The sequence below is a fragment of the Xiphophorus maculatus genome, chromosome 22 (genome assembly GCF_002775205.1).
Source record: "Xiphophorus maculatus strain JP 163 A chromosome 22, X_maculatus-5.0-male, whole genome shotgun sequence".
NCBI classification, from domain to species: Eukaryota; Metazoa; Chordata; class Actinopteri; order Cyprinodontiformes; family Poeciliidae; genus Xiphophorus; species Xiphophorus maculatus.
The window spans coordinates 2,961,565-2,977,469 of NC_036464.1; the positions used below are offsets into that span (position 1 = coordinate 2,961,565).

The window sequence follows — 15,905 nt, forward strand, 5'->3', positions numbered from 1 at the left end:
AAGAAATGATTCACAGCTCAGCATGTAGAAAAATTGATATAGTGTGAAAATTAGTATTAAAATGTTTCTTGCTACTTTTTCAGTCAATAAATTATAAAGAACCCAAACTAATTGAGGATAATCAAACCCAATGATTTGTATTATATATAATATATATATATATATATATATATATATATATATATATATATATATATATATATATATATATATATATATAATATATAAAAATATGTAGAAAATAATAAAAGTGGCCTTTTCTAATAGTTACATTTTATTCCTGCCTTCAGTTTGTTCCTGCAAGTGAAGCTGATGAAAACATTTTGTTTTCAGGATCTGAAATGAAAAATGTTGACAACATAAAGTATTTTTTCTTTCATTATCCATGTTTCTGATTTTAATATAAAACATTCAGAAAATATTTACTCAACTATTAAATTAGCAAATGATTAACTTGGCTAAAAACAGAGATTTAAAAAAAAAACTTCTCAAGTTTGTTGCCGAGTTTAGACTAAAATATTTTCTAACCTAACAGATTTCTGTGTTTTATTGTGAAAGTTTTTTCTCTCTTTATCCATGAGGCCCTGAAGGTCGCTATGGTGCGTTCATGGCCTGTAGGAAAACGTTTGGAGGAATTTTTCTGCCATAATCTTGGAGCACAGATTTTCAGTCTGAAAGCAGAATTTCATGTCTTTTGTTCTCAAAACTTGTAACGCGGCACAGGTTGCTACAATCAATGGCCGCCACACAGGCACACCTGCTAGAAGGAAACAAATGCACCCAGCACAACACTTTCATTCTATTGGCTGAGAGGTTGCCAGGCGACTGTGCCACAAGGCATTTCAGAAGCGAGCAGGGACGAAGAAGTGATCACCAGGAGAAGTTTTGAGAAGAAAGACATGAAGTCCTGCTTTCAAAATGAAAATGTATTCTCTTGGATTATGGCAGGAATATTCCTCCATAAGAAAGCATTTCCTCTGAAACGTTCCGTCCTTCGTCTCTAAGGTGCTAATGTCTGGAGGCTCCACCCCCTGCAGCTGATTGGTGCGCAGCGCCCTCAGGTGGTTGGCTGCAGCAGCAGCACGGCCAGCAGGTTGCTCTCTGACTCCGCCCACTCCGCCCTCACCTGCAGCCTCACCTGCTCCCCCTGCTGCAGCATCAGGAGCCCTGACCCGCTCACAGGCCCCGCCCCCTCCACCTGCCGCTGCAGAAGCGTCACCGGAGCCCCGCCCCTTTCCTGGCCCCGCCTCAGCAGAATGTGGGCGGAGCCAGGCCTCAGGTCCAAGGTGAACATGAACAGGTAGAGTCCGTCCAGCGGTGCTGTGAAGAGTCTGGAGTCCTGACCCGGTCCAAACCTGACGGTTCTGTCCGATCCACCCACAAACAGCACAGAGACGCCTGATTGGCTGGATGGGATCAGCTCACCTGAGGAGGAAGGGTGATGATGAGGAGGTGAATTCTGATGCTGGTCTGATCAAGTTGTGACTCACCTGGTGACTCCCTCCGACTGCGCTGGCCGCCTCTTTCTCTTCCTCCTCCGCCTTTTTCTCCTCCTCCTCCTCTTCCTCTTCCTCCCCTCTTCCTGTCCCTCCTCTTCGTCAGCTCCAGCAGTCGGTCCAGCTGCAGCGTGTCTCCGGACGCCGCCAGCACCTCTGCATTGCTGAAGACGTTCTTGAAGACCTTCAGGTGTTCCTCCAGGCCCCTCCGCAGCCAGAGCACCTCCACCTGCAGCGCCGCCTCCCGTCCTGCAGGGGGCGCCGCGCTGCTGCTACAGGAGCAGCTTCTCTCCTCCGCCCGGACCAGCCTCTGCTCCTGCTGCTCCACCTTCCTCTCCAGGTCTCGCAGGCTGTCTGCAGCTCCCCGCTCCGCCTGCGGGAGGCGCTGGTTCTCCCTGAGCGGAGCGCCGCTGTTCTCCCGGCGGCCAGCAGGGGGCCAGAGGGGCTGGTCAGCAGCGGGGATCTCCTCTCTGCTTCCTGGTTGTTAATGTTCACAAATATTCATTAATATTCTCTGAATTTAAACCTCAAAGCTTTTATATATGTATATATATAATGCATAAAATAAACGGATCTGTTTGGATAACGCTGGATGAGAGTTCATAATGAAACCAAACTGTTTCCATGGAGATAATTTTTAATGCAAACAGATTAATCCATCACTAAATATTTCACTTTTATGATCAGTTGGATAAAAATCAAAATAATGTTTATAAATGATTTACAATGTCTGCTGTTCTTTCAATCTACCGCCGCTAGATGGCGCCAGTGATTCTCTGATGGTACTAATCGGTACCATAGAACTTCAACGGGCAGAACCTCCAAACGGATCAGAACTTTAATTTCCACTTCCTGTCAGAAAATCTGATAGAAATAAATATAATGGAAACAGATTCTGTCAGAAGTTCGTTTGATCTGTTCATGTTTTTATTAAAATCATGAACCTTTGGGCTAAAAATAAAGTTTATTTACACCAGCAGAGATCCGTCTGTCCTGGTCAGAAGCTGCTCCAGGTGATCCCAGGTGATTCCAGGTGACCCTACCTGCTCCTGGCTCCTGTAGCTCCGCCTCCTCACGGCTCCTCAGCCGCTCCTGCAGCTGGCGGAGCTGCTCCTGCAGGGCGGGGACGGAGTGGGCCTCCTGGTCCTGCAGGGGCCACTCCAGGAACTCCAGCACCTCCTCGCCCAGCAGCAGCTGCAGCACGTCGCTGTGCCGGATGGCGTCCTGCAGCAGCGACTGGAAGGACGTGGACAGCGTCTTCACCTGCTGGTCTAGCTGGACGTCCTCGTCCTGCAGCGCCGACACCGACCCGCTGAGCTGGGCCAGGCCGAGGTCCAAGGTTCTGGTTCTGTTCTGCTCCAAGGCCATGGACTGTTTCACCTGTAGGGGGAGCACCAGAGTTACCTTCAGTCTGTAGAACCTCTGGTTCTGATTCCGGTTCTCTGAAGTGTGTTGAAATTGTAATTTTCAGGACTTTTAAGGACCTGATAGTCCAGTAGACCCGGTTCTGTTGGGACCAAGAATTCAACATTTGATACAGTTTCTCTCTGGTCTCAGTCAAACCAACCTGTTCCCCTCCTGGCCTGTGGGGGCGCTGCACCAAAAACCACTGAAGGAAATGACACAAAAACCTCTGCAGACCCTGAGAGCAACTTCCTGTTTCACCAGATGGAAACAAGATGGAGGCGTCAGATTTTAGTGTTGGAGGATTTCTATTTAGTCTTTGGCTAAAGACCAGGAGCCATTTCTGCTGCTAGCGCTAGGCTAACATGCTAGCTTTGGTTGCATTTACCAGAATACCCTGCGATGTAGTCCACTTCCTGTTTTTGGAGCGGTCTCTGGTCCGCTTGGCGTTCATATATCAAACCAAACCACAGTTCACTTCAACTGAACCCAGACCGAGGTTTGGAGGACCAGAGGTCAGAGGTCAGCTAGCGTTCACACCCACCGGACCAAAGTTTATAAATAAGCGGACTGGAGATGTGTTGAAGCAGACTGAACATTGCTGGTAGAAATAATGCAGACTTAGTTGGAAGTAATGAGAATTATTTCCTGCAGTTCTATGATCAGAACCAGAACCTCTAAATGAACAAACCTGCTCCAGAGCCGCCTGCAGCACCTCCACCGCCGGCTCCCAGTCGCTGACTCCGCCCCAAGGAGCTCCACCCACCTCACTGTTCTCCTCCAGTTCCAGCCTGTTCTGATTGGCCAGCTGGGTGACGTTGGCCACGCCTCTCTCCAGACGAGTCACCGCAGCGTTCAGGTCGCTGCATTTGCAGTCTTTGGTCGGGTTGAGATTGTGGAAATCCTTGTACAGGTTGTCCACGTCCTTGGTGTTCTCCCGCAGGTCCTTCTCGTAGCGCGTTAAGTTCACCACCAGCTGCTCCACCAGCTGCTCCACCGTCACCTTGGACTTCTCCACCTCCAGACCCGTCTCCATGAACAGAATCTGGCTTTTCCGCGCCGTCTGGTTGATCAGCTTCTCCAGATTCTTCAGCTGCAGCGCCATCTGCTGGCCGTCGGCTGAAGTGATATCCAGGTCCTCCGTCAGCTCCTCCACCTGCACAGAAACACACCTGGCTTCCAGTCGACGTGCTCAGCTCTGATTGGACTAGCTGCTGTCCTGATTGGACGAACCTTGACAGTGTTGTTGACCACCATGTTGTCCAGCCGTGTGATGGCGTCCCACAGGGCCGTGTTGTCGGCTGGGCGTTGGGAGGAGAGCTGGTGGTCCTCAGGGGTCCGGTCCCGGTCCAGCTTCATTCCAGCCTGTGTTGCGTTCAGGGCCTACAGGCGGACATGATTCAGAGATTTAAAGTGGTTGGAATAAAATGCTTCCTGATTGTGACCACTGATGGTAGTTTCTGACCTGCAGCACCTTCTGCTGCTGCTTCAGTTCCTGGTCCACCTCCAGCCTGAAGCTGCTGAGGTGGAGCTGCAGCTCGTCGCGCTGGGAGTTCAGTCTGCTCTCCGTGTCGCTGCGCCATTCCTGGATCTGCCTGCGGACGTTCCCGATCTCCTGGAACATTCCGTCCAGTTTGGATTCCAGCTTCTCTTCGGCATCTTCCTCTTCCTGGGGCTCCACTCCCCGCCGGCTGACCTTCATCTCTGCCACGTCTTGAGATAGCGCCCCCACATGGTGGTGAAGGTGCTCCAGAGAGCGGTTGAAGCCCTCCAGGATGGGGTGCAGTTGGGACAGGACCAGCGCCATCATGTCGGGGACGGGGAGGGCTGCAGGGACGTCTGGGTAAGGCAGAACCACGCCCTCTACTGACAGACACACAGTTTAACACCATCAGCTCTGCAGAGACCAAACCGTTCAGGGCAGCAAACACAGCAGAACAACACAGGATCATCAGCATCAAGACAAATTCTGCTTCTATTCTGGGTAAGAAAACAAACAGCAGAGATCCAAGGAGGGACCCCTGAGGAACACCGTCTGGTACTGAAGCTGAGTTACGAATCATTAGCTCCCTGATGAAATCACTCTAAACTCTTAATGTTTCTAGCAGACACTGATTAGTAGACATCAAGGTGATTTACACCATTCCTGAGGATTCGCTCAGAACTGAACCTCTGGTTAGCTTAGCTAACGGCACTTGAACACATGAAGCACTCTGACACTTTTGGTAAGAAGGAAATTCATGATGCTAAAAACATGAATCTCAGACAGACAGTAATCTGTGGTGAAGGCTACTCTGCCATTTCCAAACATCTCCTTGATGAAGCAGAACATCAGGAGGCAGAGCGGTGCTGAGCGGTACGGTGCAGGTTGGTGCAGTTTGTGAACCGATACACCTGCAGTCGTAGGTCCGTAGGACAAAGGTTCGGTCCGGTATGGAGGAGCTACTGGCGTCACACAATACCGTCCGTTGATTGGACGACAGAAACACATCACTGCTTGCAACAGGAAGAAAACATGGCTGGTGTTGAGTGACGCCACGTTTTGGGTTCAGTCAGAGTCCAGCTGCTCTCCTGAATCAACCAAACCGTGTTAGAAACGAGGCGCCGGTCCAGAAGGACACGGGTTCTGCCAGGAGATCAATGGAAATGGAACAGAATGTTGGAATTTGGAAGATTTAAAGGATCTGCTGGTCCGGGCCAGCGCCGACCCAAAACAAACCTCCCAGTTCACGGACATGAAGACGATGAGACCAAACCTCAGGCTGGTTCTGGTCCAGGAGTTACCAGTGAAATACATTTGCATCCTTTCCGGGTCGGTTCTGGTAGGAGTTGAGGCCGACCCAGTCTGAGGTTCTGTTGATGTCAGAACCCAGATGTTTCTCTGTCTGCTGCATTAAAAATAGAAGTAGATTCAGCTCTGACCTGGTTGGTCCTGCTGGTTCTGACCGGAACCAGAGGCAGAGAGGTTTCTATCTAAAACCCGTCTGAGTCAGTCAGAACCAACAGAACCTTCTTCCTGTGGAAGGTCCAAACCCGGTGCCTCATGTTTGCAGAGCAGCTTCTCACACCCACACGGGCCCAACCGGACCTCCCTGGGGACCAGTTCTGAAACTGACCCAGATCCATACCGGGCTCTCCCAGAACCGCCCTGCTGGGTCAGCTGTTGGACCAGTCAGACTGAAACCAGAACCTTCTGCAGAATCAGCTGCAGGTTAAACCACTGGGTTCTGGTTCTGGTTCTGGTTCTGCAGGATGGGAACCTCCAGCTGGTTCTGGAGCCAAATTTCTGGATCTTTCTCTTGCAAACATCAAGAACCAGAACCAGAACCGGTTCGACCATGGAATCAATTCTGTTGGTTCTGGTCCATTTGGTCCAGATCAGGGCCTGGTTCTCCTTCTCCAACACTTGCTGTGTTTCTCCCAGAGAGGTCAAAGGTCACGCTGCGACAGGAAACCTGCAGGCCTGAAAGAGGACCCAGACCAATTGGACCGAACCTGAACTCTGCAGGAGAACCAGAACCAGCAGAATGATGGTGGGCAAGCAGTAAGGTCAAAGGTCACAGAGGACATGTGGGAAACAGGAAGTGAGGGTGTGACGTCATCGGTGGTCATGTGACCAGGCAGCAGGAAATCCTCCATTCATCAGTTAAAACATTCCTCTGGTTCTGGTTCTGGTCTCACCCTGAGACCGGCTCCCAGGCGGCGGCCGGTTCTGGTTCTGGTTCTGGTGGTAAATCGGGTGGTGTGGGTGAGAGGGGGCGTTTCCTGGGTGGGCGGAGCCCTGCGGGTCGTAGGGGTCGGTGAAGGTCGTCTGATGGTCGTTCTGCTCCCGGTCCGGGTCGGCCCGGTGCTGAAGTCCAGCTGGGTCACCTGAAACAGAGCAGAGTTCTGCTTCATTAATGGGTTTGGGTCAGAACATCCCAGCAACGGGTCAACAGAACCGGACCGGACCGGGTTTCACCGTAGGCCTGCAAACATCTCAACACTGATGAAATCAACAGGAAACCGACCAGAACCTCAACATCGTCCAAGAGAGGTTCTGGTTCTGGTTCTGGTTCCAGCGTGTTCTTCCTGCGGTTCCTCTCATTGTCTGCTGGGAGCTCGGCCCACAGGAAGCAGCTTGAATCAGAGGCATGGTGGGAGCGGACCCGACCGGAACCGCCCGGGCCGGACCCTGTGGAGACGAGGCGGCTCTGCTTTGTTACGCTCTAAAGGTCAGAGGTCTAGTTTAGTGTTTGGTTCCCAGGGGGTAGAAATACTGCCGTAAACAACCGGACCCCTCAGAACCAGAACCAGAACACAGGTCCAGCCTGGAGGAGGAACCGGCTTCTGAGTTAAAGATGGCGGCAAAACAACAAACAACTAAAAACAAAAACATGGCGGCAGCTTTCTGAGTGAAGCTCAGAGCTCCAGCTGGTCACCGCTGGGCACGGCGGAGGCAGCATGGTGATCTGGGACTGGTCTGTCACTGGTCTGCCTCCAGGACCAAACTCCACCCGTCTGAGCTGCTCTGACTTTACAACCAAACGCACCCAGCAGCTTCCTCTGACCTCATCGAGACGTTTCCTCCCATCTCTGCTCAGAGAGTGTGTGTGTGTGTGTGTGTGTGTGTGTGTGTGTGTGTGTGTGTGTGTGTGTGTGTGTGTGTGTGTGTGTGTGTGTGTGTGTGTGTGAAGGGGGGATGGAACAGGTCAGAACAACCCAACCCGGTTCTGAGATGAAGCCGGCCTGATGGGTCCGACAGAAACGCTTCAGTTTCTGTTTCTCTGGAATTAAAATCTGACGTTTTATTAAATTCTCCTTTTATCCTTTTCTGGTCTTTATGCAAAACGTTGATCTGGTTCCTCCTGCAGTTTGGGTTTGGGTCGTGTTCTGTTTTCTCTGTTGCCTTTTATGTTTTTTGAACTTTCACATCACAGGATTTGCTGCTGAACTGGTCGTCCAGTTAACCAGTTTCACAAATGGGACATTTTTATTTCTCGGTGGTTTTCCAGTCCAAGTTCAAAGAAACTTTATGAATCAAAATGTTTTATTAAAGTCTCAGGAGCCTCTGCTGTAATAAAGAATCATTTATTTGTTCTTTATCCTGGTTGTTGTTGAACCCGGATAAAGAACCGGACCCTTCTGCGCAGACACGGTTTTGCGTCACCAGAACCGTTTCTGGACCGGTTCCGTTCTGCTGTAGGTCTCTACGTTCATCATGAACTTTCTGATCTCACCTTCCTGGTCGCAGTTTGGACCTCCGTGACCCGGACAGCAGCGCCACACCAAGGTCGTGACCTCTTTCTGCTTCTGGCAGCCGGGCCGCAACCGGTACCTGAACAGAACCCTGATGTTAATTCTGGTTTACTCCCTCTTGAGGGGTTAAAGGTTAACTATTGTTTATATTATCAGGTTTGATTTGAGTTAAATTAATAATTGATCCTCCAACCAGCAGAGCTTTACCGGCTGGCACCGACCCAACAGAACCAGTCCTCAGAGGTTCTGGTCCATATTGTCATTGAACCGTTGTAGGGCTCATGGTTGAATGATCAGAACCTCCAGTCCACCAGAACCACAGAGGTTCTTTTGGACTGAGATCCAGAACCAGATCTGAGAGGTTCTGATCTTTGCCGTAAGGAACCCGGTTCTGCTGGGACCTGTCCACTGTGATCAGAACAGAACAGGTTCTGATGGGTCCAAAGAGAAGACTCCCCCAAACCATGATACCACCTCCTCCAGTCCGACCCATTGACCACAGTCAGGATGGATCCATGATGGTTCCACCAGGTTCTGACCCGACCAGTCACATTCCTCTCACACTCTGCCTGTGCTTTGTATCTTAGTTGTTTTATTTTTATATTTTAAATATGTAATAGAGTTAAAAACTTTTTTTCTCCACTCTGATGTTCATACTGAACCTCAGCTGGCCCCTGATTGGCTGATTCTCTGTTGGTGTTAATAAGCGAGAGGACAGGCGTACCTAATAAAGTGGCCGGTGAGTTTATCCTGTTGCATGGAGAACACACACACACACACACACACACACACACACACACACACACACACACACACACACACACACACACACACACACACACACACACACACACACACACTGGTAAAAGTGACTCACGTGGCCCTCTGGCAGCCAGGTGACTCGCGGGGACAGGGACTCTGGTTCTGGACGTGTCTCCATGTTTTACACTCTTCGGCCACCAGCTGCACACTCTTCCTCACAAAGGCGCACCAGTTCCTGAAACACACACACAGATAATGTACGGTTTGTTTCAGGATCTCTGGTTCTGTTCGGGACCATGTTCTGATCCGCTTCAGATTAAACTCATTAAGTCGTGTTTGTGTTTCTGCTCATTGAATCCAGGTTTTGCTCGAACTCTGTGATGTTTGAGGTTAGGGTAGGGGTTAGGGTAAGGGTTAGGGTAGGGTTAGGGTTAGGGGTTAGGGTTAGGGTAGGGTAAGGGGTAACCCTAACCCTATCCCTCCAGTTCGGCTCACAGCTTCAGCATCATCACGTCTGAAGCTCTTTAATCAGTAGAACAGCCAGGAATGTTCTGTTGGTAACGATCAGAACATTTAGTTCTTTATTTAGAAGCAGAGAAATGTCAAAAACTTCCTCTAGACGTTGGATCTGTTTGATCCACTGAGATCCTGCAGGATCTTCTCAGATACGCCTCTCTTCATCATCATCTTCATCATGTTTAACAATCTGCAGCTGATCTGAAATCAGTGAAGCTTTGTTAGATTTCTGTTGTCAGACTAAATCAGAGGTGATAAATCTGTTGAGGAACATCTGTGGCTCTGACTGCTGATGTGACCCAGCTGGGAGCGAAGCCTGCAGCTGATTGGTCACTGCGTCCGCTCTGTGTTTGGTTTGGATGTTTATTCTGGGGTTTCCTGACGAAACGCGCCTCATGTTTCCCAACCAACTCAGTGTTTGTGGAAGTTCTCTGGCTCCTTTCTGGCTCCTGCTGAGCTGTTTTTAAACCCTGCAGGAGTTCAGATGTTGGCTGGGATTTATCTGGATCAGAAGTTCCTCAGATCCAGCCTGAAGGGAGCAGATGTTCTCCTGGTGAGCCAACATGGCCGCCGTGAAGAGCTGAACCTAAACAGCAGACTCCAGATTCCTTCTGATCTGACCTGAGGCCCAGAAAACAGACACATTTCTGTCCCATTGTTCCAACATGTGGACAAATTGCTGAAACTCCTTTAGTCACTTCCTGTTGTGTCATTTCCTAATGAGTCACTTCCTGTGCAGAGCTGTGGGGGTCATGTTTCAACCTCAGAGAATCTGGCACTTCCTGAAAACTTTCCCTCACTTCATCTCTACGTTTCCCAGAGAGTTTATGGAGTTTTCCTGCAGCTCAGTGAGGAACACTGGGAACACTGGGAACACTGGGAACATGGAGCTGAATCAGGAATGAAGCCATCAGTTAAAGACGCAGGCCTCGTTCCCTGATGAAAGCCTTGTTGTGGTTCTGGTTCAGTGATGATCAGCCGGCAGGTTGCAGTGAAATGTGGAGTAAAAACTGAAGCTTGGTTCTGATTGGTGGATCCGTCTGATGACACAAATGTTTAATATCAGATCTTTCATCTGCTGCAGAGCAAACAGCAGCTCATGAGTTTTAGTTCAGTTTGGACCAAACCTCCTCCAACCTGTCAGAGTTGAACTTTAACACGCCTCTCTGCTGTTTCTGGCTGTAAAAACCTAATAAAGTTTAACCTAAAAGAGCAAGTCGTGGAAATCTCATTTTATGACTGACAGAAAATAAAATGATTAAATGTGGTTAACTGAACACATGACCTCTATCTTTAAACTTTGCCTGCTAATAACTTGCTTTCTGATAATCAGATTGATTTGTTTCGACTCTAATGCTGCCTGGCTGCAGCATTTCGATTATGTTATCGTAAATGAGTCAACATGTTCTAATTAAATACATTTTCATTGGCATATGTCATGTTGCAGCAGAGGCAGCCATTTTCAGATTAATTAATCCTACACCTATCAATAGTTACAGTTCTTTGAACAACTAATCGTTAGTTTTTCCTCATTCCAGTTATAAATCACTAAAATCAATCTTTAGATCAGATCTCAGGCTTGTTATCTGATTATTGGTAAATCAGATACCAATAAATCCTGTTAAAGTTACAGAGGGAACTTTAGCATTAATGTTGACACTGATGGAGTAAATGTATCTTCAGACTGACTGGCTTCACTCAGAGTTCGCAGTCCGACGCTCTCAGTCAGAAATCAGTCATTTCCCATAATGCTTTACAGTTTGATGATATTTTAATACTGAGTTTATTTCAACTGTTTTCCAAACCTGGGAGAAAACTGGGATGTAAAGTATGATGATTGAACTGAAACGGCTTTTTGGGTGAAGCGTCTCAAGATGGCGCTATGTGGAGGAACTGAACCAGGCTGGGAAGAAATAAGACCGGTTCTGTTGGGTTAAGAGGTGGAACATTGACCCGGTTCTGCTTTGAGCCTGGTTCTGTTGGGTCCAGGGTTGGAACAGCAGGAGATCTGCTCAGACCTGGAGTTGTCTCTCATAACTTGGACCAGAGATTTTCCGTGCGATCCCAGCTGATCTTACTGGGAAACTGGGAACGTTTCATCCCTCCCCGTCCATCTCCCTTCAGTCGGCAGCTCCTGCTCTGATTGCCAGGTTTTCTTGCGGCTCAGAGGGTCACTGAAGGTTAAAATCAACAGATTTATGAAAACTTTGGATTGTTTGAGGATGAATTTTGTCCTGCGGCTCATTTTTCATGTTGATATTTCAACACAAAAGCCTCCAGAGAGGAAGACCTCAGACTGAGAAGTGGCCTTCCTTTGGCTCTTTGGCCCTTTAAACCATTTCTCCTCCATGTTTCCTGTCCCTGTCTCCTCCTAACCCTCATCTCTCTGACATAATGGCTGCTGGACATTTGGTTTGCTGCGAGTCTCATCTCAGGTCAGGTCTGGTCCAAGTTCCTCCAGAACGTCACATTTTCTCCGCCATAAGAAAAATGTCAAACGTTTCTGATTCCATTTTATCAGAGCTCAACTACATGGTGACCTTTGATCTCTGAAAGGTCACCATGTAGTTGATCCCCCCCAGGAGATCAAACTGAAACTAAAAACACAGAAAACTGTTGAAGCCTGCTTCCCATCAGAACTCCCCATGAAGCCATTGGTGTGTGTGTGTGTGTGTGTGTGTGTGTGTGTGTTACTATGTGTGTGTGTGTGTGTGTGTGTGTGTGTTATCAAGACTCTACCCAACCTGAAACAATAAGAGTCGCTGACATTAGCTAACTACTCCTTTTATCTTCAGACGGCCGGCTGGTGAAGGACCCCAGGCTGCCCTTAGTGCCCGTCTGAAATGACCTCACTCTGACCATAATTACCCGCCTACTTGCCCCCGCCTAACATGTTTATTAAAACATGTTGTCGTTTTAGACAAACAGGGAAGGAAATACTCTGGATCTTTGGTGCGAATCCTGGACCAAACAATCAGACCGATCCGACTGCAGGGAATATGAGAGGTTCTGATGGGTCCAAAGAGATCATCCCAAACACCATGATACCACCTCTACCAGGCTGAACCGCAGGAAGAATCCCTGAGTCATGATGGTTCCACCAAGTTCTGACCCGACTGTCTGAACGGTCGGGTCGGTGCTGCAGCAGAACCAACAGAACCGGCAGACAGGATCCGTTTCATGAGGCAAAAGAACCAAACAAAGAGAATGAATTTAATGATGCACTAAATATCTGCTAGAACCAAACAGAACCAATCAGAACTCAATATAAGGTCCACCTACATGACCCGGTTCTGGAGGTCCAACCAGCAGCAACAAAGCCTCTAAATCTGAGGCGGTTCTGGTCAGAAACTCACCCGGTTCTGACTGGAGAAATCCCAGTTCCTGCTGGCAGGAGGGTCTCCGTCACAAACCCTCCTCTTCCTCCTCTTCCTCCCTCCTCCTCTTCCTCCACCTCAGGGTCCCGCGCTCTCACCTCACAGTGAGCGCTCACCAGTAAACCCAGAACCAGCACCAGTTCTCCCACTGCCACCATGTCTGCTGGCCGTGTGAAGCCCGGCCAGAACCACAGCTGCTTTTAAAGAGGAGGAGGAGGAGGAGGAAGAGGAGGAGGAAGAGGTCCTGCCTCCCGTTTCCTCCCCTGGTGGGATTTACAGATCAGCAGTAAATATGAAAAATATGAACCTAAAGCAAATATTGTCTCCAAACAGCAGAACTGCTGAATTAATTCTTCCAATCAAACGTTCAGCTGCTGGTTTGAGTCCGTTTCTCTGCCAGTGGTGCTGAAGTTGCTTTTCCTGGTTTGTTCTCCTCAGGCTGCGCTGCATCAACAGCTCTGCCGCCCCCCAGCGGCGCCCTGGTCACATCTCCTCTTTCTGTTCACTGGACCCAGAATCAGAAACACTTTGATGCCATTTTTATTGATTTTATTAAAACTGTGACTGGAAACTGAAATACTGTAAATGTAAACCAAGTCAAATCAGACAATAAGAAAGTAAGTAAGTAAAAATAAATGTAAAAGTAAAATTACTAAAAAATTACTTTTTACTCAACCTCAGCCGGATCCAGGCTGGCAAAGAGCGACACAGACATGGCTCCTTTAAGGCTGCAGGCTGGTGTGTGATTGGTGATTTAGAGTGACCTCTGACCCCATCAGGCTGAACCAGGCGCTGATTCCTGATTGGTTACCAATGTTGGATCGATAAAGTTAGAATAAAATGTGTGCTGTTTTTTCAAAGTGTGAGGAAAATGAGTGAAATGGTTGATAGATTTATTTTCTGCTCTGCTGAGAAAATGATTTTTCCCTCTGAGACACAAACAGCATCAAAATAAAACTTATTGTTGTTGCTGTTGAAAACTTTGTGGATCCCAGTTCTTTTCAACAAGTCAAAGAAAATGAGAAAAAATTTAATTTTTATAAAAATGCTCAAATTTCATATGATTTGTTTCAGTTGAATTGGAATAATCATAATTTTAGTTTCTGTTTCCTGAACCTACATTTTCCTTTATAATATTAAAATTATAAAATATTTTAAGCAGTTTAATACCATCAGACACAAAACAACCAAATAAGAGACTTTATTACAACATAAACATAATTACACACCAAAGAGGGAGTTTGTCTCTGTGATGTCACTTCCTGAGCCTCAGGATTGGTTCTTTGTTCTTCTGATTTCCTCCAGGTTGATCTTCAACGTTCTTCTGCTTCAGCCTCCATGTTTTCCCATAATGCACTGCTTCAGTTAGTCCCAGTGTCTCCTGTGGACAGAAACTGTCCTTGTCTTCATGTCTCAGAGCAGAGCTGTCATTTCCTTTTCTGACCACAGGAGGCCGCTGTTGCTGCAGCTCCAGACAAGAAATATACATGTTTGTTTTTTTAACAACATTTTTACCAAATTTTGACACATTTTTCTAAAAATGAAAATTTTTTGCTTGTTTAATAAGGAAAACATTTTAGATGTCACATTTTCTAATTATTTTAAAACAATAGCTGATCTAACAGTGCTGCAGATTTTTATGACATGACTTCTAAATGTGTTATAAATATTTTACTCTGGGTTCTGGCTCAGTCCAGATGATCCAAACAGGTTGAATCTCAAACATTTAGTTTTGTTTGTGTTCAGGTTTTTATTGAACATAAATTTTCAGAGAAGTAGATTCGCTATCATCATTTTTAGTTTTCTGTGAATCAGAAGAAATGAGGTTCTGATTTTATGTTTTAATCTTTATATTTGTGTTGGAATTAAAAGGTTCAGATGCTTTAGTCTCATTATTTCATTCTGACAACAGAACCAGAACCAGAACCAGGTCCGATTTAATGAAGCTGGTCTGAGAGGTTAGTGAAGATCTATTGACTCATTCATAACTTAACATTAAAAATAAAAAGGAAACTTTTTATGTTAAACTTTTACCTTTTTATTCACATGTTAAACTTGGAAAGTAAATTTTAATTTGAGTCGTTATTATTATTTTTTTATGACTGAACTGAAACATTATCGGTTCTTAGACAGGATGGGTCCGGCTGGTGGTTCTGGTAAGGCTGATGTGATGTTGGTTGTCTGACCAGCAGGGGGCAGCACCGCCTCCTGGTTAGATTTTATTTCACAGTTTAAACTGTTTCCTGTTTTTAGTTCATCTTTAAATATTTAATAACTGAAACTTTTAGGAACCTGGAGATTAAATGTTTCTATAAAAGTTATTGCATTTAATTTAAAATATTTTATCAGTTGATAATTATTTGTTAAGATAAATAATAAAGTTATTTTATTGCAGTGGTGCCCAAAGAGGTTCTCCAGGACCCTCCAGGACCCTCCAGATCCTCCAGGATCCTCCAGGACCCTCCAGGACCCTCCAGGTCCTCCAGGATCCTCCAGGACCCACTTTGTTCTCTGCTTTACTGTATTTTACGTTATTGGACCTCAGAGCAGAAAGAAGTCTGGTTCTGATCCAGATTAATTGTTCTGTTCATGCAGTTTATTGACCCTCCGGCTGAGTTTGTCCTTTCTGGACCTGTTGAAGGTTCTGATGAGTCAGCAGAACCTCTGGAGGCCCATCAGGTTCGCCTGCAGTCAGCAGGAATGCCCGCTGACCTTTGACCCCCTCAGAGACCCATTAGACGTTCCTCACTCAGCTGATCTGAGACATGAACTGCTTCTCTGTGGATGATAAATATCTGGTTTTAGTCTCAGATTCTGCAAAACATTTTATTTATGAATGTTTTGATCGTCTCATGTTCAGTTTCTCTCTGGAGTCACAAGATTACAATAAAAGACCAAACAGAATCTAAACATGAAAGATTTAAATGATATTTGGGTTTAAACAGAAATAATCCAAACAAACATTTTAACTTTTTATTAGGTCTAAAGATCATTTTCAACATAACATAATTAACTCATTAAGCTTCAGTGAATTATGATCAACTTTATCAATTATTACTTATTTTATTTCTCTTTTAAATTAATCTTAATAATAGTAGAAACAAAACCGTTC

The 15,905-nt window shown here is 46.7% G+C and overlaps 1 protein-coding gene across 3 annotated transcripts; it reads right to left on the reverse strand.

Moving 5' to 3' along the window:
* Positions 1-224: 224 nt before the first annotated feature.
* mmrn2 (multimerin 2) lies at positions 225-12,953 on the reverse strand. Of its 3 annotated transcripts, none has more exons than XM_023328024.1 (10): positions 12,773-12,953; positions 9,016-9,135; positions 8,120-8,217; positions 6,582-6,770; positions 4,366-4,763; positions 4,134-4,283; positions 3,592-4,056; positions 2,540-2,876; positions 1,491-1,973; positions 225-1,425 (listed from the first exon to the last, which is right to left on the reverse strand). In XM_023328024.1, exons 1-10 carry the CDS (start codon positions 12,949-12,951, stop codon positions 1,058-1,060), a joined length of 2,787 nt encoding a protein of 928 aa, XP_023183792.1. In that variant the 5' UTR covers positions 12,952-12,953; the 3' UTR covers positions 225-1,057. The 3 variants fall into 3 exon arrangements, with proteins under 3 accessions (XP_023183792.1, XP_023183793.1, XP_023183791.1); XM_023328025.1 differs by having other exon boundaries at positions 4,375-4,766; XM_023328023.1 differs by having other exon boundaries at positions 4,366-4,766.
* Positions 12,954-15,905: the final 2,952 nt, after the last annotated feature.

Coding starts and splice junctions, on each gene's coding strand:
- mmrn2 (XM_023328023.1), bottom strand. CDS start 12,951: ATGGTGGCAGTGGGAGAACTGGTGCTGGTTCTGGGTTTACTGGTGAGC. Junction 4,767..6,581: donor GCCTGGGAGCCGGTCTCAGG/GTGAGACCAGAA, acceptor TGTGTCTGTCAG/TAGAGGGCGTGGTTCTGCCT. Junction 1,974..2,539: donor GCTACAGGAGCCAGGAGCAG/GTAGGGTCACCT, acceptor ATTAACAACCAG/GAAGCAGAGAGGAGATCCCC.